Source organism: Anomaloglossus baeobatrachus, chromosome 3 (genome assembly GCF_048569485.1).
Source record: "Anomaloglossus baeobatrachus isolate aAnoBae1 chromosome 3, aAnoBae1.hap1, whole genome shotgun sequence".
Lineage (NCBI taxonomy): Eukaryota > Metazoa > Chordata > Amphibia > Anura > Aromobatidae > Anomaloglossus > Anomaloglossus baeobatrachus.
This window is the reverse complement of record NC_134355.1, coordinates 95,970,441-95,997,408: the sequence shown is the minus strand read 5'-3', so window position 1 is coordinate 95,997,408 and position 26,968 is coordinate 95,970,441. Positions and strand designations below refer to the sequence as shown.

Below are 26,968 nucleotides of genomic sequence, written 5' to 3'. Positions count from 1 at the left end.
CTATGCATGTTTGGTATCCGCGTAATTGTACTGAACTGAATAACTATATTGCCTGGTCTGTTTTACCTTAAAGTAAATAAAAATAATATATATTTTGGAATTTCACTTTTTTCCCAATTTCACCACACTTAGAATTTTTTTTCCTGCTTTCCAGTACATCACGGTGTCATTCAAAAGTACAACTCGTCCCACGAAAAACAAGCCCTCATACATCAATGTCGCCAGAAATATAAAAGAGAAGTTATACCTCTTAGGCCTGTTTTACATGTTAGTGAAAAACACAGACGTTTTTCATTGACATATTAAAAACACATATGTCTGTCCGTGTGCCATGATTCACGGGACACCTGGGTTGTCCATGTGCAACCCATGATACGTCATCTGTGATTGCACATGGCGATAAACTCACCTGTCCCCACTCCTGCTGTCCGTGGTGCTCAACTCTTCGGCTCTGCCGTGTTACCGGCAGCCGCTACAGCTACTTCTGGGTCACGGTGTCGTGCATAAATGCATATGCATGACCATAATGAGCCAGCTCGGAAGCAGCAGCCAGCTGAGGCCGGAGACCGCTTCGCTGGAAAAGGGGAGTATAAAGAAGGGAATTTTGTTTACTTACCGTAAATTCCTTTTCTTCTAGCTCCTATTGGGAGACCCAGACAATTGGGTGTATAGCTACTGCCTCCGGAGGCCACACAAAGTATTACACTTTAAAAAGTGTAACCCCTCCCCTCTGCCTATACACCCTCCCGTGCATCACGGGCCCATCAGTTTTGGTGCCAAAGCAGGAAGGAGAAAACTTATAAATTGGTCTAGGGTAAATTCAATCCGAAGGATGTTCGGAGAACTGAAACCATGAACCAAAAGAACCCTTCAACATGATGTACACAAAAGAACAACAGCCCGAAGGGAACAGGGGCGGGTGCTGGGTCTCCCAATAGGAGCTAGAAGAAAAGGAATTTACGGTAAGTAAACAAAATTCCCTTCTTTGTCGCTCCATTGGGAGACCCAGACAATTGGGATGTCCAAAAGCAGTCCCTGGGTGGGTAAAAGAATACCTCGATAAAAAGAGCCGAAAAAACGGCCCTCTCTTACAGGTGAGCAACCGCCTCCTGAAGGACTCGCCTACCTAGGCTGGCATCTGCCACAGCATAGGCATGAACCTGATAGTGTTTCGTGAAAGTGTGCAGACTCGACCAGGTAGTGCTGACACCTGCTGAGCCGTAGCCTGGTGACGCAATGCCCAGGATGCCCCTGCGGCTCTGGTAGAATGGGCTTTCAGCTCTAAAGGAATCGGAAGCCCAGAAGAACAGTAGGCTTCAAGGATCAGTTCCTTGATCCACCAAGCCAAGGTTGACTTGGAAGCCTGCGACCCCTTACGCTGGCCAGTGACAAGGACAAAGAGTGCATCAGAACGGCGCGGGGGCGCAGTGTGCGAAAAGAAGAGACGGAGTGCTCTCCCGAGATCTAACAAGTGCAATCCTTTTCACAATTGTGAACTGGATGAAAGCCAAAAGAAGGTAAGGAGATATCCTGATTGAGAAGAAAAGGGGGATACCACCTTAAGTAGACCTTCCGGGACCGGACGCAGAACCACCTCATCCTGGCGAAACACCAGGAAGGGGGCTTTGCATGACAGCGCTGCTAGCTCAAACACTCTCCGAAGTGATGTGCCTGCCACTAGCAAGACCACCTTCTGCGAAAGGCATGATAGAGATAACTCTGAGAACGCTAAGAGCCAGGACTCAATGGCCACCCAGTCAGGTTGAATACCGCAGAATTCAGATGGAAAATGGTCCTTGGGACAGCAAGTCTGGTCGGTCCGGGAATGCCCACGGTCGACCCACCGTGAGGTGCCACAGATCCAGGTATCACGACCTCCTCGGCCAGTCTGGAGCGACGAGGATGGCGCGGCGGCAGTCGGACCCGATCTTGCGTAACACTCTGGGCAGCAGCGCCAGAGGAGGAAATACATAAGGCAGTCGAAATTGCGACCAGTCCTGAACTGATGCGTCCGCCGCCAGCGCTCTGTGATGGTGGTTGATGTACGCGACCGCCGTGGCGTCGTCCGACTGTATCCGGATCTGCCTGCCGTCCAGCCACCGCTGGAACGACTTTAGGGCTAGCTACACTGCCCTTATCTCCAGAACATTGATCTGAAGGGAGGACTCTGTCAGAGTCCAGGTTCCCTGAGCCCTGTGGTGGGGGAAGACCGCTGTCCACCCTGACAGACTCTCGTCCGTCGTGACCATAGCCCAGGATGGGAGCAGGAAGGATTTTTCTTTTTACCAAGAAGTGGGAAGAAGCCACTCCTGAAGAGAGGCTTTGTCTGCCAGTGAAAGAGAGACGTTCCTGTCTAGGGACGTCGACCTCCTGTCCCATTTGCGGAGAATGTGCCCTTGGAGTGGACGCAGATGAAACTGTGCAAAGGGAACTGCCTCCATTGCTGCCACCATCTTCCCTAGGAAGCGCGTGAGGCGCCTCAAGGGGTGAGACTGGGCCCCAAGGAGAAAGTGCACCCCTGTCTGCAGCGAACGCTGTTTGCCCAGCGGTAGCTTCACTATCTCTGAGGGGGAATGCAACTCCATCCCGAGGTAAGTCAGTGATTGGGTCGGTGTCAATTTTTACTTTGGGAAATTGATGATCCACCCGAACCTCTGGAGAGTCTCCAGAGCAATGTTCAGGCTGTGTTGACATGCCACCCGGGAGGGTGCCTTGACCTAGGAGATCGTCTAAGTAAGGGATCACCGAGTGTCCCTGAGAGTGTAGGCCCATCGCCACTGATGCCATGACCTTGGTGAAGACCCGTGGGACTGTCGTCAGGCCGAAAGGCAGAGTCACGAGCTGAAAGTGTTCGACCCGGAGGCGAAGCACCGGAAGCGTTGATGCTCTGGAGTAATCGGCACATGGAGATAAGCATCCCTGATGTCGATTGATGCTAGGAAGACTCCCTGGGACATCGAAGCGATGACTGAGCGGAGAGATTCCATCCGAGACCGTCTGGTTCTCACGTGTCTGTTGAGCAGAATGAGGCCCGGAACGGACCGGAATGATCCGTCCTTTTTTGGTACCCCGAACAAGTTGGAGTAAAGACCGCGACCACGTTCTTGAAGCGGAACGGGGATCACAACTCCATCTGCAGAAACGAGTCGGAGGACAAGAGCTGAGCTCTATCCTGTAACCGTGAGACGGAATGTCTCTCATCCATTGGTTTTTCATCCAATTGCTCGCCAAACAGACGGGCGCCAGAAAATGGCAAACCGGTTAAGAACTTCTTGGAAGCAGAGTCTGCCTTCCATCAGCGTAGCCACATGGTCCTGCGGACTGCCACCGAATTGGCGGATGCTACCGCTGTACGGTTCGCAGAGTCCAGGACGACGTTCATGGCGTAGGACGAAAAAGCCGACGCCTGAGAAGTCAAAGACACAACCTGCGGATCTAGCCGCCAGTCTGGAGACTGGAGGATCCACCTTGGGACACGGAGCCCAACCCTTAACTACGTCAGGGGGGAAAGGGTAACGTGTGTCATTAAGGCGCTTAGTAAAGCGCTTGTCCGGAAATGCTCTGTGCTTCTGGACAGCATCTCTGATGATCGAAAAACGCACTCCGGGTACGTTTGGGAAACCTAAACTGGTGTTTCTCCTACTGTGAAGCCGACTCCTCTATAGGTGGAGTTGGGGGAGAAGGACTAGCACCTGGTAGAAGGACGTTATAAGGTCATTTACTATGGCGTCCCCTTCAGGTGTATCCAGATTGAGAGCAACGTCAGGATCAGAGCCCTGAGCTGCGACCTCCGCTTCATCCTCCAGAGAGTCCTCATGCTGAGATCCAGAACCGCGTGATGAAGTCGGGGAAGGTTCCCAGCAAGCCCGCTTAGCCTGTCTGAGGCTGCGGTCCGTGTCGGAGTTCTCACCGTGGGATCTGGGTGCCACCCCAGGAGCCCTTTGCTGTACCGACCGAGAGGGGCCTGGGGGCGATGAACTCACAGTGCCCTGGCCCTGTGTTACCGGTCTGGACTGCTAAGCTTCTAGTATCTTAGCAGACCATCTGTCCATAGACTGAGCCATGGAATGTGAAGCGACTCAGAGTTTCTCAGTCAAAATTGTAAACTCTGTCCCTTCCATCTGTGCAGTGGAAACCGGCGGCACCACCTGAGCCGAGGGTCCCACCAGTGCCGGAGGCTCCGGCTGAGTGAGTGCCACAGGGGCCGAGCATTGTCACAATGCGGGTAGGTGGAACCTGCAGGTAACATAGCCGCACAAGAGGTGCAGGTTGCAAAACAAAACAAGCCTGTGCCTTGGCCCCCTTGCTTTCTGCGGACGACATGCTGTTGTCGCCTCTTAGAGATATAGCCAAAAGCAAATAATGCTGCCGAATAGAGAAAATGTATACTATATATATATATATATATATATATATATATATATATATATATATATATATATATATATATATATATATATATATATATATATATATATATATATATATATATATATATATATATATATATATATATATATATATACACATACATACATACATACATACATACACACACACACACACACACACACTTCGGCACCCAAGGGGGGCCAGCACCTGACAACTGGTGTGGCTTACCAACCGCCCCAAGCGGTGGTGCGTCCACCAGATTCCCTGCCTGGGACTCCCAGAGCTGCAGAGCTCATTCTGAAATCCTCCACCGGCAGAAGAGATTATAACAATGGCTGCCAGCGTTCTGAGGGGAGGGAGGAAGCCGTGGAAGCGCCTAATAAAGTGCGGGCACCTGGTGCCCCACAGTGCTCAGTGAGGGGGGAGGAGGATACCAAGTATGCTCCAGCCCTCACTGCCAACGTCCAGTCGGCCGTCCCGCCCTCACCCCTGACTGGCAGGCCCGGGGGCGGGAGTACATGGTCCTAGGCCGCAAAAGCCGGGGACTAAAGTTAAAAGCGCGGCCGGCCAACAGGCGCGGTCGGCGCGGTAGTCCCGGTTCACAAACCATACAGCAGCCACTGCGGCGTCTGTAACACAGGCGCTGCATGCACCGTCCCTAAGGGGACACAGAGTACCGCAAGGATGCAGGGCCCTGTCCCTGATGATATCCAGCCTCCTGTCCGTCAGATTCCCCCAGGGGCTGCAGAGGGAGCCCGGTCCCAGTGAACGGCGACCGGTTAGGATCCCACTTCTCCCAGAACTGCGGAGCTCGTTCTGAAATCCCCCACCGGCAGAAGTGATTATAACAATGGCTGCCAGCGTTCTGAGGGGAGGATGGAGCCGTGGGTGTGCCTAATAAAGTGCGGGAAACTGGTGCCCCACAGTGCTCAGTGAGGGGGGAGGAGGATACCAAAGTGTGCTCCAGCCCTCACGGCCGACGTCCAGTCAGCCGTCCCGCCCTTACCCCTGACTGGCAGGCCCGGGGGCGGGAGTATATGGTACTAGGCGGCAAAAGCCGGGGACTAAAGTTAAAAACGCGGCCGGCAAACAGGCGCGGTCGGCGCGGTAGTCCCGGTCTCACCAACCACACAGGAGCCGCTGCGGCGTCTGTGACACAGGCACTGCATGCACCGTCCCTAAGGGGACACAGAGTACCTTATGGATGCAGGGCCCTGTCCCTGATGATATCCAGGCTCCTGTCCGTCAGATTCCCCCCGGGGCTGCGGATGGAGCTCGGTCCCAGTGAATGGTGACCGGTTAGGATCCCACTTCTCCCAGAGCCTCTAAGGGATGGGGAAGGAAAACGGCATGTGGGCTCCAGCCTCTGTACCCGCAATGGGTACCTCAACCTTAACAACACCGCCGACTTAGTGGGGTGAGAAGGGAGCATGCCGGGGGCCCTCTTTTCTTCCATCCGATATAATCAGCAGCTGCTGCTGACTAAAATGTGGAGCTTGTGTGCATGTGTGCCTCCTTCAACACAAAGCTAAAATCTGATGGGCCCGTGATGCACGGGAGGGTGTATAGGCAGAGGGGAGGGGTTACACTTTTTAAAGTGTAATACTTTGTGTGGCCTCCGGAGGCAGTAGCTATACACCCAATTGTCTGGGTCTCCCAATGGAGCGACAAAGAAATTTTTATTTTCAATGTCCTTGTTTTTCTGGTACGTGTTTCACGGATCACATGACTGTCGTCCGTGGGACATCAGTGATGCCAGAAAAAAACAGACATGACTGTGTGGAGCACACGGACACGCGTGTACGCTGCATGGAAACAGGTCAGTGAAAAAAAATTACTGATGTGCGCGCAGACCCATTGATTTTAATGAGTTTGCGTATGTCCATGATTCTAGTATGTATAAAAACTGTCACATATGTACCAGAATCACTGACATGTGAAACAGGTCTTACAAGAAAGGGAGAAAAAAATAAATAAATCAAAAACAAAACAGAAATTGGCAGGAAGGGGTTAGTAGCGTTAAACAACCCCACCCTCTGCTCATGTTCCATTCTCACTTGTTTGCCACAAATGAAAGATAAACAGGAAATTCACTTTTGTTCTCTAAGATGTCTGTGAGAACACTGTGCTAAAACATGAAGAAAATTTAACAGAATAAAACAATGAGGCCAAATGTATTTCTTAGTTTTCTGGTATCATTCATGTCTGGATTTCGTACAGTCCTAGTTCTATGGACGTCTCAGCACTTGAGTTTGTTCTGCGATCTGCACCTTTCCTGCACTGAGTGTGCGGTCTACATCATTCCTGTAAATAAATAATTATATTTACCTTTTTCATGGATATACAGCATGTCAGATCATGGTAGATCACTGGAACATGGTCCTTGGAAAGATGGACATCAAACTCGACAAATGCAGCACCCTGAACCGGGAGAAAAACCACAAACATTCGCCTTAGTGTGTAATATAATAGTATTGTTACTACAGGTATTGTCTCACTTACACAATGCTGGGCTCACAAAGTGTAATGTGGTCACATGCTTCTAATACTTCAATCACTAGCATTACAGTACATAAAATAGGATTGGGTTCCATTAGATTTCTGGATTTTCCTTCTGCTGGATTACCAATCCTCTGATGCCTCTGATCCAGCAGGTGGAGCCAGTAACATCTCTGTTTGGGGATAGTCTTCTAAGGCCAAGTTCTCACAGGGCATCTTTTGCTATGTTTTTGAGGTCACAAAGATGCACCAAAATGCATGCATTTCCTTCTTCCAGCAAAGTCTATGAGATTTCGATTTGCTGTCCACACTGGGCATGTTTTGTTGGCTGCATCTTGGCTGCTTTTTCAAGATGCAGCATGTCAATTCGTTTTGCGTGTTTACTGTGTTTTTGAGCCATCCAGTCAATAGATTTGACTTAAAAAAACGCATTGGGCAAAAACGCAGTAAAAGCGCATTGTGTTTTTGATGCAGTTTTGGTGCATTTTCAAGATACACTCAAGATGTCGCGTGTGAACAAAGCCTTAACGTTCTTATTTTTAAGCCAAATCTTAGAAGCCAATAGACAATAACTCATTAAACACTAATACTCCTTTTTGATAGCTAAGGGCACAGCGCTATGTTTCTAAGGCACTGTGTTATAAGCAATGCATGGCTGGCCTGAGCTCACTGGAGCCGGCATTTCGCGGTCTAATGTCAGCCGCACTCCTGCTCTAATGGGCAAAATCCAATCTGGGAAATTAAACCTCAAACAGACGTCCTACTGAAAGCCTACTGTGACCCTTGCAACGTGTTCATAGCGTGCTAAGGCTGACAAGGCACCTAAAGCAGGGCCTGACTGCCATTGTATCAGTTACAGATATATCATGCTGCGATGCAAAGTATCATAGTAAAAAATGAATAATAAAAAACCCCCAAAAAACTACACCACTTTTGACATCACCTAGAGTTGGTCAAATGGCCATGACTGTAACCTGTGGCCATAGGAGGAGTGTTGGAAAACCTTCCCTTACCCGCCCACATCTGTGGCTCTTCTTTTGATGCCAGCCTGGCATGGGGTCACATGTGCGTCACGCCACAACTAGGACTTTGAAAAAAGGCCAGGTAATTAAAAGAAGAACCACGGATGCTCTATTATTAGAGCCTTTTAATTTTGTGAGAGGGGGAGATATAATACATCAGTCTCTTATCTGCACATAACACAAGAGGTATAAAATAAGGCAGAGGGAATTCCTGGCTACTTCCCTGCTCTATTATCTGGAGTCATCCACTTACATAGAAGAGATAGCAGAAAACCCCAGTACAATGATATACATTAGCAGGTTTGCTAAGGGCCTTTTCAATTTAAAGGGAACCTGTCAGGTCCAATATGAACGCAGAACCTCGAGCAGTCCTGGGTGCATATTGCTAATCCCTGCCTAACCATCCCTGTGTACACTAGCATAGATAAAAGAGATCTTTAGAAAGAAGGGAATTTTGTTTACTTACCGTAAATTCCTTTTCTTCTAGCTCCTATTGGGAGACCCAGACAATTGGGTGTATAGCTTCTGCCTCCAGAGGCCACACAAAGTATTACACTTTAAAAAGTGTAACCCCTCCCCTCTGCCTATACACCCTCCCGTGGATCACGGGCTCCTCAGTTTTGGTGCAAAAGCAGGAAGGAGAAAACTTATAAATTGGTCTAGGGTAAATTCAATCCGAAGGATGTTCGGAGAACTGAAAACCATGAACCAAAAGAACAATTCAACATGAACAACATGTGTACACAAAAGAACAACCAGCCCGAAGGGCACAGGGGCGGGTGCTGGGTCTCCCAATAGGAGCTAGAAGAAAAGGAATTTACGGTAAGTAAACAAAATTCCCTTCTTCTTTGTCACTCCATTGGGAGACCCAGACAATTGGGACGTCCAAAAGCAGTCCCTGGGTGGGTAAAAGAATACCTCAATAAAAAGAGCCGAAAATGGCCCCCTCTTACAGGTGGGCAACCGCCGCCTGAAGGACTCGCCTACCTAGACTGGCGTCTGCCGAAGCATAGGTATGCACTTGATAGTGCTTCGTGAAAGTGTGCAGACTAGACCACGTAGCTGCCTGACACACCTGCTGAGCCGTAGCCCGGTGCCGCAATGCCCAGGACGCACCCACGGCTCTGGTAGAATGGGCTTTCAGCCCTGAAGGAAGCGGAAGCCCAGAAGAACGGTAGGCTTCGAGAATCTGTTCCTTGATCCACCGAGCCAAGGTTGACTTGGAAGCCTGCGAACCCTTACGCTGGCCAGCGACAAGGACAAAGAGCGCATCTGAACGACGCAGGGGCGCCGTGCGAGACACGTAGAGTCGGAGTGCTCTCACCAGATCCAAAGAGTGCAAATCCTTTTCACATTGGTGAATTGGATTAGGGCAAAATGAAGGCAAGGAGATATCCTGATTGAGATGAAAAGGAGATACCACCTTAGGGAGAAAATCCGGGACCGGACGCAGAACCACCTTATCCTGGTGAAACACCAGGAAGGGGGCTTTGTATGATAGCGCTGCAAGCTCAGACACTCTCCGTAGTGATGTAACTGCCACTAGAAAGGCCACCTTCTGCGAAAGACGTGATAAAGAGACATCCCGCAGCGGCTCGAAAGGTGGTTTCTGAAGAGCCGTTAGCACCCTGTTAAGATCCCAGGGTTCCAGCGGACGCTTGTAAGGTGGGACTATGTGGCAAACTCCCTGCAGGAACGTGCGGACCTGCGGGAGCCTAGCTAGGCGCTTTTGAAAAAATACGGAGAGCGCCGATACTTGTCCCTTGAGAGAGCCGAGTGACAAACCCTTGTCCATTCCGGATTGAAGGAATGAAAGAAAAGTGGGTAAGGCAAACGGCCATGGAGGAAAACCGTTATCAGAGCACCAGGATAAGAAGATTTGCCAAGACCTGTAATAGATCTTGGCGGACGTTGGCTTCCTGGCCTGTCTCATGGTGGCAATGACATCCTGAGATAACCCTGAAGACGCTAGGAGCCAGGACTCAATGGCCACACAGTCAGGTTGAGGGCCACAGAATTCAGATGGAAAAACGGGCCTTGTGACAGCAAGTCTGGGCGGTCTGGAAGCGCCCACGGTTGACCCACCGTGAAATGCCACAGATCCGGGTACCACGACCGCCTCGGCCAGTCTGGAGCGACGAGAATGGCGCGACGGCAGTCGGACCTGATCTTGCGTAACACTCTGGGCAGCATCGCCAGAGGAGGAAACACATAAGGCAGTCGAAACTGCGACCAATCCTGAACTAACGCGTCCGCCGCCAGAGCTCTGTGATCCTGAGACCGAGCCATGAATGCCGGGACTTTGTTGTTGTGCCGTGACGCCATGAGATCGACGTCCGGCGTTCCCCAGCGGCGACAGATCTCTCGGAACACTTCTGGGTGCAGAGACCATTCCCCCGCATCCATGCCCTGACGACTGAGAAAATCTGCTTCCCAGTTTTCTACGCCCGGGATGTGAACTGCGGAGATGGTGGAGGCTGTGGCTTCCACCCACTGCAGAATCCGCCGGACTTCCTGGAAGGCTTGACGACTGCGAGTGCCGCCTTGGTGGTTGATGTATGCGACAGCAGTGGCGTTGTCCGACTGGATACGGATCTGCCTGCCCTCCAGCCACCGCTGGAAAGCCAATAGGGCTAGATACACTGCCCTTATCTCCAGAACATTGATCTGAAGGGATGACTCTATCGGAGTCCAGGTTCCCTGAGCCCTGTGGTGGAGAAAAACCGCTCCCCACCCTGACAGGCTCGCGTCCGTGGTGACCACAGCCCAGGTTGGGGGTAGGAAGGATTTTCCCTGCGATAGAGAATTGGGAAGGAGCCACCACTGAAGAGACGTCTTGGTTGCAAGGGAAAGAGAGACGTTCCTGTCGAGGGAAGCCGACCTCCTGTCCCATTTGCGGAAAATGTCCCATTGGAGTGGCCGCAGATGGAATTGCGTGAACGGCACTGCCTCCATCGCTGCCACCATCTTCCCCAGGAAGTGCATGAGGCGCCTTAAGGGGTGTGACTGACCCCGAAGAAGTGATTGCACCCCTGCCTGCAGAGAAAGCTGTTTGTCCCGCGGTAGTTTGACTACCGCTGACTGTGTATGAAACTCCATCCCGAGGTAAGTCAGTGATTGGGTCGGTGTCAACTTGGATTTCGGGAAGTTGATGATCCACCCGAACTGCTGGAGAGTCGCCAGAGCGACGGTAAGGCTGTGTTGACACGCCACCCGAGACGGGGCCCTGACTAGGAGATCGTCTAAGTAGAGAATCACCGAGTGGCCCTGAGAGTGTAGGACCGCCACAACGGATGCCATGACTTTGGTGAAAACCCGTGGGGCTGTCGCCAAGCAGAAAGGCAATGCCACGAACTGAAGGTGTTCGTCCCCGATGGCGAAACGCAAGAAGCGTTGATGTTCGGGTGCGATCAGCACGTGGAGATAAGCATCCTTGATGTCGATCGATGCTAGGAAGCCTCCTTGTGACATCGAGGCGATGACCGAGCGGAGAGATTCCATCCGAAACCGTCTGGTTCTCACATGTCTGTTGAGTAGTTTGAGGTCCAGAACGGGACGGAATGATCCGTCCTTTTTTGGCACCACGAACAAGTTGGAGTAAAAGCCGCGACCACGTTCCTGAAGGGGAACGGGGATCACAACTCCTTCTGTCTTCAGAGCGTCCACTGCCTGAAAAAGTGCGTCGGCCTGAGCGGGGAGCGGAGAGGTTCTGAAGAAACGAGTCGGGGGACGAGAGCTGAACTCTATCCTGTAACCGTGAGACAGAATGTCTCTCACCCATCGGTCTTGAACATGTGGCCACCAGGCGTCTCCAAAGCGGGAGAGCCTGCCACCGACCGAGGATGCGGCTAGGGGATGCCGAGAGTCATGAGGAGGCCGCCTTGGAGGCAGTGCCTCCTGCGGCCTTTTGGGGGCGTGACTTGGACCGCCACGCATAGGAGTTCCTCTGGCCTTTCTCCGGCCTGCTGGACGAAGAGGATTGGGGCTTGGCGGAGGGACGAAAAGACCGAAACCTCGATTGTATTTTCCGTTGCTGAGGTCTCTTAGGTTTGGACTGGGGTAAGGAGGAGTCCTTTCCCTTGGATTCCTTAATAATCTCGTCCAATCGTTCGCCAAAACAAGCGGTCGCCAGAAAACGGCAAACCGGTTAAGAACCTCTTGGAGGCCGAGTCTGCCTTCCATTCGCGCAGCCACATGGCCCTGCGGACTGCCACAGAGTTAGCGGATGCCACAGCCGTACGGCTAGCAGAGTCTAGGACTGCGTTCATGGCGTAGGAAGAAAAAGCTGACGCTTGAGAAGTCAAAGACGCAACTTGCGGAGCAGAATTACGTGTGACAGCATTAATCTCAGCCAGACAAGCTGAGATAGCTTGGAGTGCCCACACGGCTGCAAAGGCCGGGGCAAAAGACGCGCCCGTGGCCTCATAGATGGACTTCACCAGGAGCTCTATCTGCCTGTCAGTGGCATCCTTTAGCGATGAGCCATCTGCAACCGATACCACAGATCTAGCCACCAATCTAGAGACTGGAGGATCCACCTTGGGACATTGAGCCCAACCCTTAACGACTTCAGCGGGGAAGGGGTAACGCGTGTCAGTGAGGCGCTTAGTAAAGCGCTTGTCCGGAACTGCTCTGGGCTTCTGGACAGCATCTGTGAAGTTAGAGTGATCAAAAAACGCACTACGTGTACGTTTGGGGAACCGAAACTGGTGTTTCTCCTGCTGAGACGCCGACTCCTCTACAGTAGGAGGCGGGGGAGAGAGATCCAACACCTGGTTGATGGACGAGATAAGATCATTCACTAAGGCGTCCCCTTCAGGTGTATCAAGGTTAAGGGCGACGTCAGGGTCAGAGCCCTGAGCTGCGACGTCCGCCTCGTCCTCCAGAGAGTCCTCAAGCTGGGAACCTGAGCAGCGTGAAGAAGTCGGGGAAGATTCCCAGCAAGCCCGCTTAGCCTGTCTAGGACCGAGGTCCGGGCAGGAGTCCTCCACGTGAGACCTAGGGCCCAACCTGGGAGCGCGCTGCGGCGCGGACCGAGAGGGGCCTGGAGGCGACGATCCAACAGGGGCCGGGGCCTGTGTAAGGACCGGTCTGGACTGCAAGGCTTCTAGCAGCTTGGCAGACCATTTGTCCATAGATTGAGCCATGGATTGTGAAAGTGATTCAGAGAGTCTCTCAGCAAAAGAGGCGAACTCTGTCCCTGCCGCCTGGACAGGGGGAGCAGGGGGGTCTACATGAGCCGAGGGGCCCACTAGTGACCGAGGCTCCGGCTGAGCAAGCGAAACAGGGGTCGAGCATTGCTCACAGTGAGGGTAGGTGGAACCCGCAGGTAACATAGCCCCACAAGAGGTACAGGCCGCAAAAAAACCCTGTGCCTTAACAGCTTTGCTCCTTGTGGACGACATGCTGTTGTCTCCTAGGAGAATGATCACTGAGGGTATATGGGCAAAAAAGGGTATACAGCCCGACCGAACAGAAATATATATATAAATACGTATCTATTCCGGCACCCTAGGGGGACCAGCACCGGGTGACCGGTGTGGCTTACCGACCGCTAAAAAGCGGAGTGTGTGTCCTCCAGATTGCCTGCCTTAGGTCCCCCGGAGCTGCAGAGCTCTTCACTGAGAATCCTCCACCGGCAGAATGCCAAAAAATGGCTGCCGGAGCTCTCAGGGGAGGAGTGGAGCCGTGGGCGGCGCCAGGAAAGTGCGGGAATCTGGGGTCCCCACAGTGATCAGTGAGGGGGGAGGAAACATGCAGGATGCTCCGGCCCTCACATCCGACGTCAGGTCGGCAGTCCCGCCCTTACCCCTGACAGGCAGGCCCGGGGGCGGGATTTTTGCGACTAGGCCGCGATGAAGCCGGGGACTAAATTTGAGACCGCGCCCGACAAGCAGGCACGGTCGGCGCGGAAGTCCGCCGGCCTTCTCAATTCAGCAGCTGCCGCAGCATCCGGGAAGAAGGTGCGCTCCCTGCACAGTCCCCAATGGGGACACAGAGTACCTTAGAGTTGCAGGGCCCGGTCCCTGAGGTTGAATAGACTCCGGTCCGGCAGATTCCCACAGGGGCTGCGGAGGGAGCACGGTCCCAGTGAATGGATGACCGGTCAGGATCCCACTTCTCCCAGAGCCGCTAAGGGATGGTGAAGGAGACGGCATGAGGCTCCGGCCTTTGTACTCGCAATGGGTACCTCAACCTTAACAACACCGCCGACGTAGTGGGGTGAGAAGGGAACATGCCGGGGGCCCCGTAGGGGCCCTCTTTTCTTCCAACCGACATAACTAAGTATGAGAATGCATGAGTGGATGTGTGCCTCCTTCCACACAAAGCATAAAACTGAGGAACCCGTGATCCACGGGAGGGTGTATAGGCAGAGGGGAGGGGTTACACTTTTTAAAGTGTAATACTTTGTGTGGCCTCCGGAGGCAGAAGCTATACACCCAATTGTCTGGGTCTCCCAATGGAGCGACAAAGAAAAGCATTTCTGGAGATCCTTTATGATATGCTAATGATCGAGAGGACTAGTCCCAAGGGCGTTATATCCCTTGACTAGCCGCTCTCTCAGCGTGTTAGCACGCCCACAGAGGTGTACGAACATGCTATTTAATGCAGAGTCACCAGTGGTGATGAGCGTACCTGTGTTCGCAGTGACTGCGCTTCTGAATGCCGGGCACTTTCAGTCATGCGTAGTATGAAGCTGGGTGTACATGACCCGGCTTCAGAGAGGTCAACTGCACATGGCCGGAAGTGCCAGGCATTCAGAAGAGCGTCGACAGCGAACACAGGTACAAGCATCACCACTAATGACGCTGCATTGAATAACATGTTAGCACACCCCTGTGGGCGTACTAACATGCTAAGAGGGCGGACTAGTAGAGGGACATAACGCCCTTGGGACTAGTCCCCGCGCTCATTAGCATAAGATAAATTATCTTTAGATATACTTTTTCTTAAGATCCCTTTTTCTATGCTAGTGTATACAGGGACAGTTAGGCAGGGATTAGATATTTGCACTCAGAACTGCTCGTGGTTCTGGGTGCATAGTGCACCTGACAGGTTCCCTTTAATGTAGGCTTCCAATGATTAAAGGGGGGGGGGGGGGAATTGGTGTATTACTTTAATATAATACAATAGTAAAGTGAACCAGTTACCAGATTCATGCTGCCAAAATTGTGTACAGCACAAATTGCAGCCTGGCTGCATGATTGTAGACAGGTATTTTTTCTCTGAAAAGCTTCAGCATTTCAAAGAAGAAGGGAATTTTGTTTACTTACCGTAAATTCCTTTTCTTCTAGCTCCTATTGGGAGACCCAGACAATTGGGTGTATAGCTTCTGCCTCCGGAGGCCACACAAAGTATTACACTTTAAAAAGTGTAACCCCTCCCCTCTGCCTATACACCCTCCCGTGCATCACGGGCCCATCAGTTTTGGTGCCAAAGCAGGAAGGAGGAAACTTATAAATTGGTCTAAGGTAAATTCAATCCGAAGGATGTTCGGAGAACTGAAACCATGAACCAAAAGAACAATTCAACATGAACAACATGTGTACACAAAAGAACAACAGCCCGAAGGGAACAGGGGCGGGTGCTGGGTCTCCCAATAGGAGCTAGAAGAAAAGGAATTTACGGTAAGTAAACAAAATTCCCTTCTTTGTCGCTCCATTGGGAGACCCAGACAATTGGGACGTCCAAAAGCAGTCCCTGGGTGGGTAAAAGAATACCTCGATAAAAAGAGCCGAAAACGGCCCCCTCTTACAGGTGGGCAACCGCCGCCTGAAGGACTCGCCTACCTAGGCTGGCATCTGCCGAAGCATAGGTATGCACCTGATAGTGTTTCGTGAAAGTGTGCAGACTAGACCAGGTAGCTGCCTGACACACCTGCTGAGCCGTAGCCTGGTGCCGCAATGCCCAGGATGCACCTACGGCTCTGGTAGAATGGGCTTTCAGCCCTGAAGGAATCGGAAGCCCAGAAGAACGGTAGGCTTCAAGAATCGGTTCCTTGATCCACCGAGCCAAGGGTGACTTGGAAGCCTGCGACCCTTTACGCTGGCCAGCGACAAGGACAAAGAGCGCATCCGAACGGCGCAGGGGCGCCGTGCGAGAAATGTAGAGCCGGACTGCTCTCACCAGATCTAACAAGTGCAAATCCTTTTCACATTGGTGAACTGGATGAGGGCAAAAAGAAGGTAAGAAGATATCCTGATTGAGATGAAAAGGGGATACCACCTTAGGGAGAAATTCCGGGACCGGACGCAGAACCACCTTATCCTGGTGAAACACCAGGAAGGGGGCTTTGCATGACAGCGCTGCTAGCTCAGACACTCTCCGAAGTGATGTGACTGCCACTAGGAAGGCCACCTTCTGCGAAAGGCGTGATAGAGAGACATCTCGCATCGGCTCGAAAGGTGGTTTCTGAAGAGCCGTTAGCACCCTGTTAAGATCCCAGGGTTCCAGCGGACGCTTGTAAGGTGGGACTATGTGGCAAACTCCCTGCAGGAACGTGCGGACCTGCGGAAGCCTGGCTAGACGCTTTTGAAAAAACACGGAAAGCGCCGATACTTGTCCCTTGAGAGAGCCGAGAAACAAACCCTTGTCCATTCCGGATTGAAGGAAAGAAAGAAAAGTGGGTAAGGCAAACGGCCAGGGGGTAAAACCCCGATCAGCGCACCAGGATAAGAAGATCCTCCAAGCCCTGTGATAGATCTTGGCGGACGTTGGTTTCCTGGCCTGTCTCATGGTGGCAATGACATCTTGAGATAACCCTGAGGACGCTAGGAGCCAGGACTCAATGGCCACACAGTCAGGTTGAGGGCCGCAGAATTCAGATGGAAAAATGGCCCTTGAGACAGCAAGTCTGGACGGTCTGGGAGTGCCCACGGTTGACCCACCGTGAGGTGCCACAGATCCGGGTACCACGACCTCCTCGGCCAGTCTGGAGCGACGAGGATGGCGCGGCGGCAGTCGGACCTGATCTGGCGTAACACTCTGGGCAGCAGTGCCAGAGGAGGAAATACATAAGGCAGTCGAAACTGCGACCAATCCTGAACTAATGCGTCCGCCGCCAGAGCTCTGTGATCTTGAGACCGGGCCATGAATGCCGGGACTTTGTTGTTGTGCCGAGACGCCATGAGGTCGACGTCCGGCGTTCCCCAGCGGCAACAGATCTCTTGAAACACGTCCGGGTGAAGAGACCATTCCCCTGCGTCCATGCCCTGGCGACTGAGAAAGTCTGCTTCCCAGTTTTCTACGCCCGGGATGTGAACTGCGGAGATGGTGGAGGCTGTGGCTTCCGCCCACAGCAGAATCCGCCGAACTTCTTGGAAGGCTTGACGACTGCGTGTGCCGCCCTGGTGGTTGATGTACGCGACCGCCGTGGCGTTGTCCGACTGTATTCGGATCTGCCTGCCCTCCAGCCACCGCTGGAACGCCTTTAGGGCTAGATACACTGCCCTTATCTCCAGAACATTGATCTGAAGGGAGGACTCTGTCGGAGTCCAGGTTCCCTGAGCCCTGTGGTGGAGGAAGACCGCTCCCCACCCTGACAGACTCGCGTCCGTCGTGACCACAGCCCAGGATGGGGGCAGGAAGGATTTTCCCTTCGACAAAGAAGTGGGAAGAAGCCACCACTGAAGAGAGGTTTTGGCTGCCAGTGAAAGAGAGACGTTCCTGTCTAGGGACGTCGACCTCCTGTCCCATTTGCGGAGAATGTCCCATTGAAGTGGACGCAGATGAAACTGCGCAAAGGGAACTGCCTCCATTGCTGCCACCATCTTCCTAGGAAGTGCATGAGGCGCCTCAAGGGGTGTGACTGGGCCCGAAGGAGAGATTGCACCCCTGTCTGCAGTGAACGCTGTTTGTCCAGCGGAAGCTTCACTATCGCTGAGAGAGTATGAAACTCCATCCCGAGGTAAGTCAGTGATTGGGTCGGTGTCAATTTTGACTTTGGGAAATTGATGATCCACCCGAACCTCTGGAGAGTCTCCAGAGCAATGGTCAGGCTGTGTTGACATGCCACCCGGGAGGGTGCCTTGACTAGAAGATCGTCTAAGTAAGGGATCACCGAGTGGCCCTGAGAGTGTAGGACCGCCACCACTGCTGCCATGACCCCACGAACTGAAGGTGTTCGTCCCCGATGGCGAAACGCAGGAAGCGTTGATGCTCTGGTGCAATCGGCACATGGAGATAAGCATCCCTGATGTCGATTGATGCTAGGAAGTCTCCTTGGGACATCGAGGCGATGACAGAGCGGAGAGATTCCATCCGGAACCGTCTGGTTCTCACGTGTCTGTTGAGCAGTTTGAGGTCCAGAACGGGACGGAATGATCCGTCCTTTTTTGGCACCACGAACAAGTTGGAGTAAAAACCGCGACCACGTTCTTGAAGGGGAACGGGGATCACAACTCCTTCTGCCTTCAGAGTGTTCACCGCCTGAAAAAGTGCATCGGCTCGCTCGGGGGGCGGAGATGTTCTGAAGAAACGAGTCGGAGGACGAGAACTGAGCTCTATCCTGTAACCGTGAGACAGAATGTCTCTCACCCATCGGTCTTGGACATGTGGCCACCAGGCGTCGCAAAAGCGGGAGAGCCTGCCACCGACCGAGGATGCGGTTTTGGGAGGCCGAAAGTCATGAGGAGGCCGCCTTGGAGGCGGTTCCTCCGGCGGTCTTCGTAGGACGTGACTTAGACCGCCATGCAGAAGAGTTCCTCTGGCCCTTCTCTGACCTGTTGGACGTGGAGGAATGGGACCTGGCTGAGGGCCGAAAGGACCGAAACCTCGGTTGTATCTTTCGTTGCTGAGGTCTGTTCGGTTTGGACTGGGGTAAGGACGAGTCCTTTCCCTTGGATTGTTTAATAATTTCGTCCAATTGCTCGCCAAACAAACGGTCGCCAGAAAATGGCAAACCGGTTAAGAACTTCTTGGAAGCAGAGTCTGCCTTCCATTCGCGTAGCCACATGGCCCTGCGGACTGCCACCGAATTGGCGGATGCTACCGCTGTACGGCTCGCAGAGTCCAGGACGGCGTTCATGGCGTAGGACGAAAAGGCTGACGCCTGAGAAGTCAAAGACACAACTTGCGGAGCAGAGGTACGTGTGACCGCATTAATCTCAGACAGACAAGCTGAGATAGCTTGGAGTGCCCACACGGCTGCAAAGGCCGGAGCAAAAGACGCGCCTATGGCTTCATAGATGGATTTCATCAGGACCTCTATTTGCCTGTCAGTGGCATCCTTGAGCGATGAACCATCTGCCACTGATACTACGGATCTAGCCGCCAGTCTAGAGCCTGGAGGATCCACCTTGGGACACTGAGCCCAACCCTTAACTACGTCAGGGGGGAAGGGGTAACGTGTGTCATTAAGGCGCTTAGTAAAGCGCTTGTCCGGAAATGCTCTGTGCTTCTGGACAGCATCTCTGAAGTTAGAGTGATCGAAAAACGCACTCCGTGTACGTTTGGGATACCTAAACTGGTGCTTCTCCTGCTGCGAAGTCGACTCCTCTATAGGTGGAGTTGGGGGAGAAAGATCTAGCACCTGGTTGATGGACGCTATAAGGTCATTTACTATGGCGTCCCCTTCAGGTGTGTCTAGATTGAGAGCAACGTCAGGATCAGAGCCCTGAGCTGCGACCTCCGCCTCGTCCTCCAGAGAGTCCTCATGCTGAGACCCCGAACAGCGTGATGAAGTCGGGGAAGGTTCCCAGTGAGTCCGCTTAGCCGGTCTGGGACTGCGGTCCGTGTCGGAGTCCTCACCGTGGAACCTAGGTGTCACCCCAGGAGCACTTTGCTGCGCCGACCGAGAGGGGTCTGGGGGCGATGAACTCACAATGCCCTGGGCCTGTGTTACCGATCTGGACTGCAAGGCTTCTAGTATCTTAGCAGACCATTTGTCCATAGACTGAGCCATGGACTGTGAAAGCGACTCAGAGAGTTTCTCAGCCAAAACTGCAAACTCTGTCCCTGCCACCTGGACAGTGGAAGCCGGCGGTTCTACCTGAGCCGAGGGTCCCACCAGTGCCCGAGGCTCCGGCTGAGTGAGTGCCACAGGGGCCGAGCATTGCACACAGTGAGGGTAGGTGGAACCTGCAGGTAACATAGCCGCACAAGAGGTACAGGTTGCAAAATAAGCCTGTGCCTTGGCACCCTTGCTCTTTGCGGACGACATGCTGTTGTCTCCTCTGAGAGTGATCAGTGAGGGTATATAGCCAAAAGCAAAATAATGCGGCCGAACAGAGAAAATGTATAATATATAATATAATATAATATAATATATATAATATATATATATATATATATATATATATATATATATATATATATATATATATATATATATATATATATATACACTTCGGCACCTCAGGGGGGCCAGCACCTGGTAACCGGTGTGGCTTACCGACCGCCCAAAGCGGTTGTGTGTCCACCAGATTCCCCGCCTGGGCCTCCCAGAGCTGTGGAGCTCGTTCTGAAATCCTCCACCTGCAGAAGTGATTGTAACAATGGCTGCCAGAGTTCTCAGGGGAGGAGGGAGCCGTGGGCGGTGACTAATAAAGTGCGGGAATCTGGTGCCCCACAGTGCTCAGTGAGGGGGGAGGAGAACACCTAAGTATGCTCCAGCCCTCACTGCCGACGTCCAGTCGACCGTCCCGCCCTTACCCCTGACTGGCAGGCCCGGGGGCGGGAGTTATGGTACTAGGCCGCAGAAGCCGGGGACTAAATTTAATAACGCGGCCGACGAACAGGCGCGGTCGGCGCGGTAGTCCCGGTCGTCACAGAAAAACAGCAGCCGCTGCAGCGTCTGTAACACAGGCGCTCCTGCGCCGTCCCCAAGGGGACACAGAGTACCTTTTAGATGCAGGGCCTGTCCCTGATGATACCCAGTCTCCTGTCCGTCAGATTCCCCCAGGGGCTGCGGAGGGAGCCCGGTCCTAGTGAAAGGTGACCGGTTAGGATCCCACTTCTCCCAGAGCCCCTAAGGGATGGGGAAGGAAAAACGGCATGTGGCTCCAGCCTTTGTACCCGCAATGGGTACCTCAACCTTGACAGCACCGCCGACCATAGTGGGGTGAGAAGGGAGCATGCCGGGGGCCCTGGGGCCCTCTTTTCTTCCATCCGATAAAGTCAGCAGCTGCTGCTGACTAAAATGTGGAGCTTGCGTGAATGTGTGCCTCCTTCAACACAAAGCATAAAACTGATGGGCCCGTGATGCACGGGAGGGTGTATAGGCAGAGGGGAGGGGTTACACTTTTTAAAGTGTAATACTTTGTGTGGCCTCCGGAGGCAGAAGCTATACACCCAATTGTCTGGGTCTCCCAATGGAGCGACAAAGAAAATACAGAGTAAAGGGAACAATAGCCGAAAATGAGACTAGTCTGGCACAGCCTCTAGACGGCTCTTCCTAGCACTGCTGAAGCTGTATGATAGGTCTATCACCATGCAAGAGACCTGCAAATGAACTAAAGTGGTGCAGGAAGAGCCACATGGTTATGGTATATTTTATATAGCGGAGCCTGGCTGACGCTGAGCACGCATTGGACAGTAGGACTCAAGTGACTGGTTCAATTTACTGCATAGGTCTGGATTAGGAAAACAAATGGGAATTGTATAAAATGTAGATGCAGTAAAGCTTCTGCTAGTGATGGCTGCAGTCAGTCAGGATTTTAGCAATTAAAGCAGCACTCCCAATGTCACTTTTTACTGCCTAAACCGGTCTAATTGTATATGTAAGGTAGTCATATACTCGCTGATTGGAGTCTTCCCTGGCTTCCAGCGCCGCGCCGGTCTCCATATGGCCATGAGATTTCTATTCTGACTTGCTGGATCACACTGGGGTCTGTGTGAGCCAGAAGTCACTTATCATGCAAGTCTATGGAGTTGAAGACTAGTTCTCATACTCCATAGAATTACATTGTAAAAGTGATTTTCTACTCACAAACAGACCCCAGTGTGATCCAGCAAGTGGGAGGAGAAGAAGACTGGTGCAGAGGAAGACGGCTATTGGCAAGTCCATTACAGCATTTACACTACATATACAGTTAGGTCCAGAAATATTTGGACAGTGACACAAGTTTTGTTATTTTAGCTGTTTACAAAAACATGTTCAGAAATACAATTATATATATATAATATGGGCTGAAAGTGCACACTCCCAGCTGCAATATGAGAGTTTTCACATTCAAATCGGCGAAAGGGTTTAGGAATCATAGCTCTGTAATGCATAGCCTCCTCTTTTTCAAGGGACCAAAAGTAATTGGACAAGGGACTCTAAGGGCTGCAATTAACTCTGAAGGCGTCTCCCTCGTTAACCTGTAATCAATGAAGTAGTTAAAAGGTCTGGGGTTGATTACAGGTGTGTGGTTTTGCATTTGGAAGCTGTTGCTGTGACCAGACAACATGCGGTCTAAGGAACTCTCAATTGAGGTGAAGCAGAACATCCTGAGGCTGAAAAAAAGAAAAAATCCATCAGAGAGATAGCAGACATGCTTGGAGTAGCAAAATCAACAGTCGGGTACATTCTGAGAAAAAAGGAATTGACTGGTGAGCTTGGGAACTCAAAAAGGCCTGGGCGTCCACGGATGACAACAGTGGTGGATGATCGCCGCATACTTTCTTTGGTGAAGAAGAACCCGTTCACAACATCAACTGAAGTCCAGAACACTCTCAGTGAAGTAGGTGTATCTGTCTCTAAGTCAACAGTAAAGAGAAGACTCCATGAAAGTAAATACAAAGGGTTCACATCTAGATGCAAACCATTCATCAATTCCAAAAATAGACAGGCCAGAGTTAAATTTGCTGAAAAACACCTCATGAAGCCAGCTCAGTTCTGGAAAAGTATTCTATGGACAGATGAGACAAAGATCAACCTGTACCAGAATGATGGGAAGAAAAAAGTTTGGAGAAGAAAGGGAACGGCACATGATCCAAGGCACACCACATCCTCTGTAAAACATGGTGGAGGCAACGTGATGGCATGGGCATGCATGGCTTTCAATGGCACTGGGTCACTTGTGTTTATTGATGACATAACAGCAGACAAGAGTAGCCGGATGAATTCTGAAGTGTACCGGGATATACTTTCAGCCCAGATTCAGCCAAATGCCGCAAAGTTGATCGGACGGCGCTTCATAGTACAGATGGACAATGACTCCAAGCAGACAGCCAAAGCTACCCAGGAGTTCACGAGTGCAAAAAAGTGGAACATTCTGCAATGGCCAAGTCAATCACCAGATCTTAACCCAATTGAGCATGCATTCACTTGCTCAAATCCAGACTTAAGACGGAAAGACCCACAAACAAGCAAGACCTGAAGGCTGCGGCTGTAAAGGCCTGGCAAAGCATTAAGAAGGAGGAAACCCAGCGTTTGGTGATGTCCATGGGTTCCAGACTTAAGGCAGTGATTGCATCCAAAGGATTCGCAACAAAATATTGAAAATAAAAATATTTTGTTTGGGTTTGGTTTATTTGTCCAATTACTTTTGACCTCCTAAAATGTGGAGTGTTTGTAAAGAAATGTGTACAATTCCTACAATTTCTATCAGATATTTTTGTTCAAACCTTCAAATTAAACGTTACAATCTGCACTTGAATTCTGTTGTAGAGGTTTCATTTCAAATCCAATGTGGTGGCATGCAGAGCCCAACTCGCGAAAATTGTGTCACTGTCCAAATATTTCTGGACCTAACTGTACATTTACATAGGTTTTGCCAATAATAATTTTCACGGGACGGCTTCTTTAATGAAAATATAAAGAATTACAGTTATTGTCCATCATTGATTACCAATTTTTTTCTAAAATTTAATTCTCAAACTTCTGTTCTGTATAACAATATATCTAATCAGTAAGAGAGTGCCACATCCATTGCATCACCCTGAACAAATATATATTTTCTGATAGTCTGGTCATTCCTGAACCATTGAGACTTGTGTGACAGAGGAAAAACATATGTGGCAACTGCCTTCACCTAGCGACAGACAAAAGTTAACTATGGGACAATATAGTTGATTTTCTTTTCCTCCTCTCTTAAGAGTGACAATCTACCAGAACCCATAGACAATACACTAGCTGCACTGGAGTGCTCCTCACGCTTAACGGGAACCTGTCACCACTTTTTCGGCCTATAAGCTGCCGCCACCACCACCGGGCGCTTATATACAGCATTCTAACATGCTGTATATAAGAGCCTAGGCCGGGGGTATAACATAAAAAACACTTTCTAATAATTACCTAACGGTCACGCAGTGGGCCTAATGGGCGTCTCGGTTGTCCGGTGCCGGCGCCTCCTCTTTTGGCCATCTTCGGCCTCTTTCTGAAGCCTGGGTACATGACGTGGCTACGTCATACACACTCGCCGGTCCTGCGCAGGCGCACTACAATACTTTGACCTGCCCTGCTCAAGCTTAGGGCAGATCAAAGTGTGCCTCCTCAGGACCTGAATGCCGGTGAGTGTGTATGACGTCGGACGCGACGGCTAGAGAAGGACAACAAAGATGGCCAAAAGAGGCAGCGCTGGACAACGGAGACGCCCATTAGGCCCACCGTGCGACCGTTAGGTAAGTATTATAAAGTGTTTTTTATGTTATACCCCCTGCCTGGGCTCTTATATACAGCATGTTAGAACACTGTATATAAGAGCCCGGTGGTGGTGGCCGCAGCTTATAGGCCAAAAAAATGGTGACAGGTTCCCTTTAACATTTACAAGGAATAGGACTGGCACCACATTGAAAACCTGATGGGCCTCATATCCATGGGGTTCTTCCGGCACCACTGCTGACTGACCTACCCCTGGCATTAATCCCGTTTTAAGATGAAGATGGGATTTTGAATAGTGATGTAAACCCAGCACTGGATTATTAACTTTGGGGAGGAAGCTTACATGGTTGGCAGCACTTTTTAACGAAGCCACAGTGTTTTCTCTGATTTTCGCCATCCTATATTTAAAAACAAAAACACAATATATTAGAAAAAGTTACAAATATTGTCAGTGTACAACTACTGTTCCAAAAATAATCTTACTTGGCAGTTGTAGTGGAGTTGCCTGCACCCCTATGTCCAACATCAAGCGGCGTCCGTGGCTTCCAGTACTTGCAGAAAGAACTGCTCATATCACATGAATATCCAACTATTGGCTTTATGATGATGTAGTCAACTAAAAAAAAAATAATAATAATAATATACGTCATTCTCATTTTATTGCCTGCCATTTTTTCACGTAGACCTGATTGAATTTGCTCACAAGTCACTAATCCGTCATTAGCATCTTCCTGCATCAGCATGTGAATAAACATCTTAGGCAGAGCATCTGCGAGGGCTCAGGCGCGGAGCTCCCTCCACACGTGGTGGAAGCCATATTACGCAGCTGGCATATACCTAATAGCGGCAGCTGTTAACCATTTAGATGCAGTCGTTAACTATTTAGATGCCACTCTCAATTTCTGATATTGGGATTTAAAAGAAGGCGTTTTAGTTGCACAACATTTTAAGGCAAACAATTTGAGTCTTCTGCACCTGTCCACAGTTATTTTGGCACCCACTCCTTAGGAACTATAGGATTTCGATCAGAGCTTATAGAGGAGACTTCAGAATAGTCCAATGCTTTGCTCTTAGCCAATCTTGAATGTTATCAGCTGAGTATTTGGGATCATCATCCTGTTTGAGGTCCTTTGACCTGTTACTCAGGCTTGTCAATATGCATTTTGACAAATTCCAGGATCATTTTTTTAGGATTTGATTGCAAATAAACTTCAGACATCTTCATAGCAATATTGCACACAGGAAGTCCTGATTGAATGAAACGTGTCGATGGGACATTGGACGCTGTATCTTATTTGCTCCAGCGACTGATCCTGAGAGATGTGGACACTTCTTTCATGCCAGATTAGTCAATTATACCAGACTGTGCGATATGGCAATGAAGATGAAGGTCTAAAACTGATCACATAAGTTACATGAACGACTGTTCTGAGTATAGAGGCTGCTTATACTGGATTGTGCAATATCAATAATCCCAAGGTCTAAGAGCCATGTGCTCGAAACGAGTCTGGTGTGCGGTTTAAAGAACCTTCGGATTTTTCCTGACTCAGATGGTATACTTTTGTGGCTTACCACACAGTACAGATCAAAAGTTTGGACACACCTCATCTCTAGAACAACTGTTAAGAGGAGACTTTGTGCAGCAGGCCTTCATGGTAAAATAGCTGCTAGGAAACCACTGCTAAGGACAGGCAACAAGCAGAAGAGACTTGTTTGGGATAAAGCAGGGTTCCCCAACTCCAGTCCTCAAGGCCCACCAACAGTGCATGTTTTCAGGATTTCCTTAGCATTGCACTGCTGTTGGAACCAGCACCTGGGCAGGTAATTACATTACCTGTGCAATACTAAGGAAATCCCAAAAACCTGCACTGTTGGTGGGCCTTGAGGACTGGAGTTGGGGAACACTGGGCTAAAGAACACAAGGAATGGACATTAGACCAGTGTAAATCTGTGCTTTGGTCTGATGAGTCCAAATTTGAGATCTTTGCATCCAACCACCGTGTCTTGGTAGAAAAAGTGAACAGATGGACTCCACATGCCCGGTTCCCACCGTGAAGCATGGAGGAGGAGGTGTGATAATGTGGGGGGTGCTTTGCTGGTGACACTGTTGGGGATTTATTCAAAATTTAAGGCATACAGAACCAGCATGCCTACCACAGCATCTTGCAGCGGCGTGCTATTCCATCCGGTTTGCGTTTAGTTGGACCATCATTTATTTTTCAACAGGACAATGACCCCAAACACACCTCCAGGCTGTGTAAGGAGTATTTGACTAAGAAGGAGAGTGATGGGTTGCTACACCAGATGACCTGGTCTCCACAGTCACCTGACTTGAACCCAATCGAGATGGTTTGGGGTGAGCTCGACCGCAGAGTGAAGGCAAAAGGGCCAACAAGTGCTAAGCATCTCTGGGAACTCCTTCAAGACTGTTGGAAGACCATTTCCGGTGACTACCTCTTGAAGCTCATCAAGAGAATGCCAAGAGTGTGCAAAGTAGTAATCAAAGCAAAAGGTGGCTACTTTGAAGAAC

At 50.7% G+C, this 26,968-nt stretch overlaps 1 protein-coding gene across 4 annotated transcripts in view; it reads right to left on the bottom strand.

Moving 5' to 3' along the window:
• Positions 1-26,968, bottom strand: part of GPCPD1 (glycerophosphocholine phosphodiesterase 1) — a 169,807-nt gene that overhangs the window by 49,894 nt on the left and 92,945 nt on the right. For all 4 annotated transcript variants that reach the window (XM_075339317.1, XM_075339318.1, XM_075339315.1 and 1 more), the window contains exons 10-12: positions 24,922-25,054; positions 24,782-24,836; positions 6,721-6,813 (exon numbers count right to left, since the gene is read on the bottom strand). In XM_075339317.1, coding sequence (XP_075195432.1) covers positions 6,721-6,813; positions 24,782-24,836; positions 24,922-25,054 — 281 coding nt within the window. The remainder of the gene's footprint in view (positions 1-6,720; positions 6,814-24,781; positions 24,837-24,921; positions 25,055-26,968) is intronic.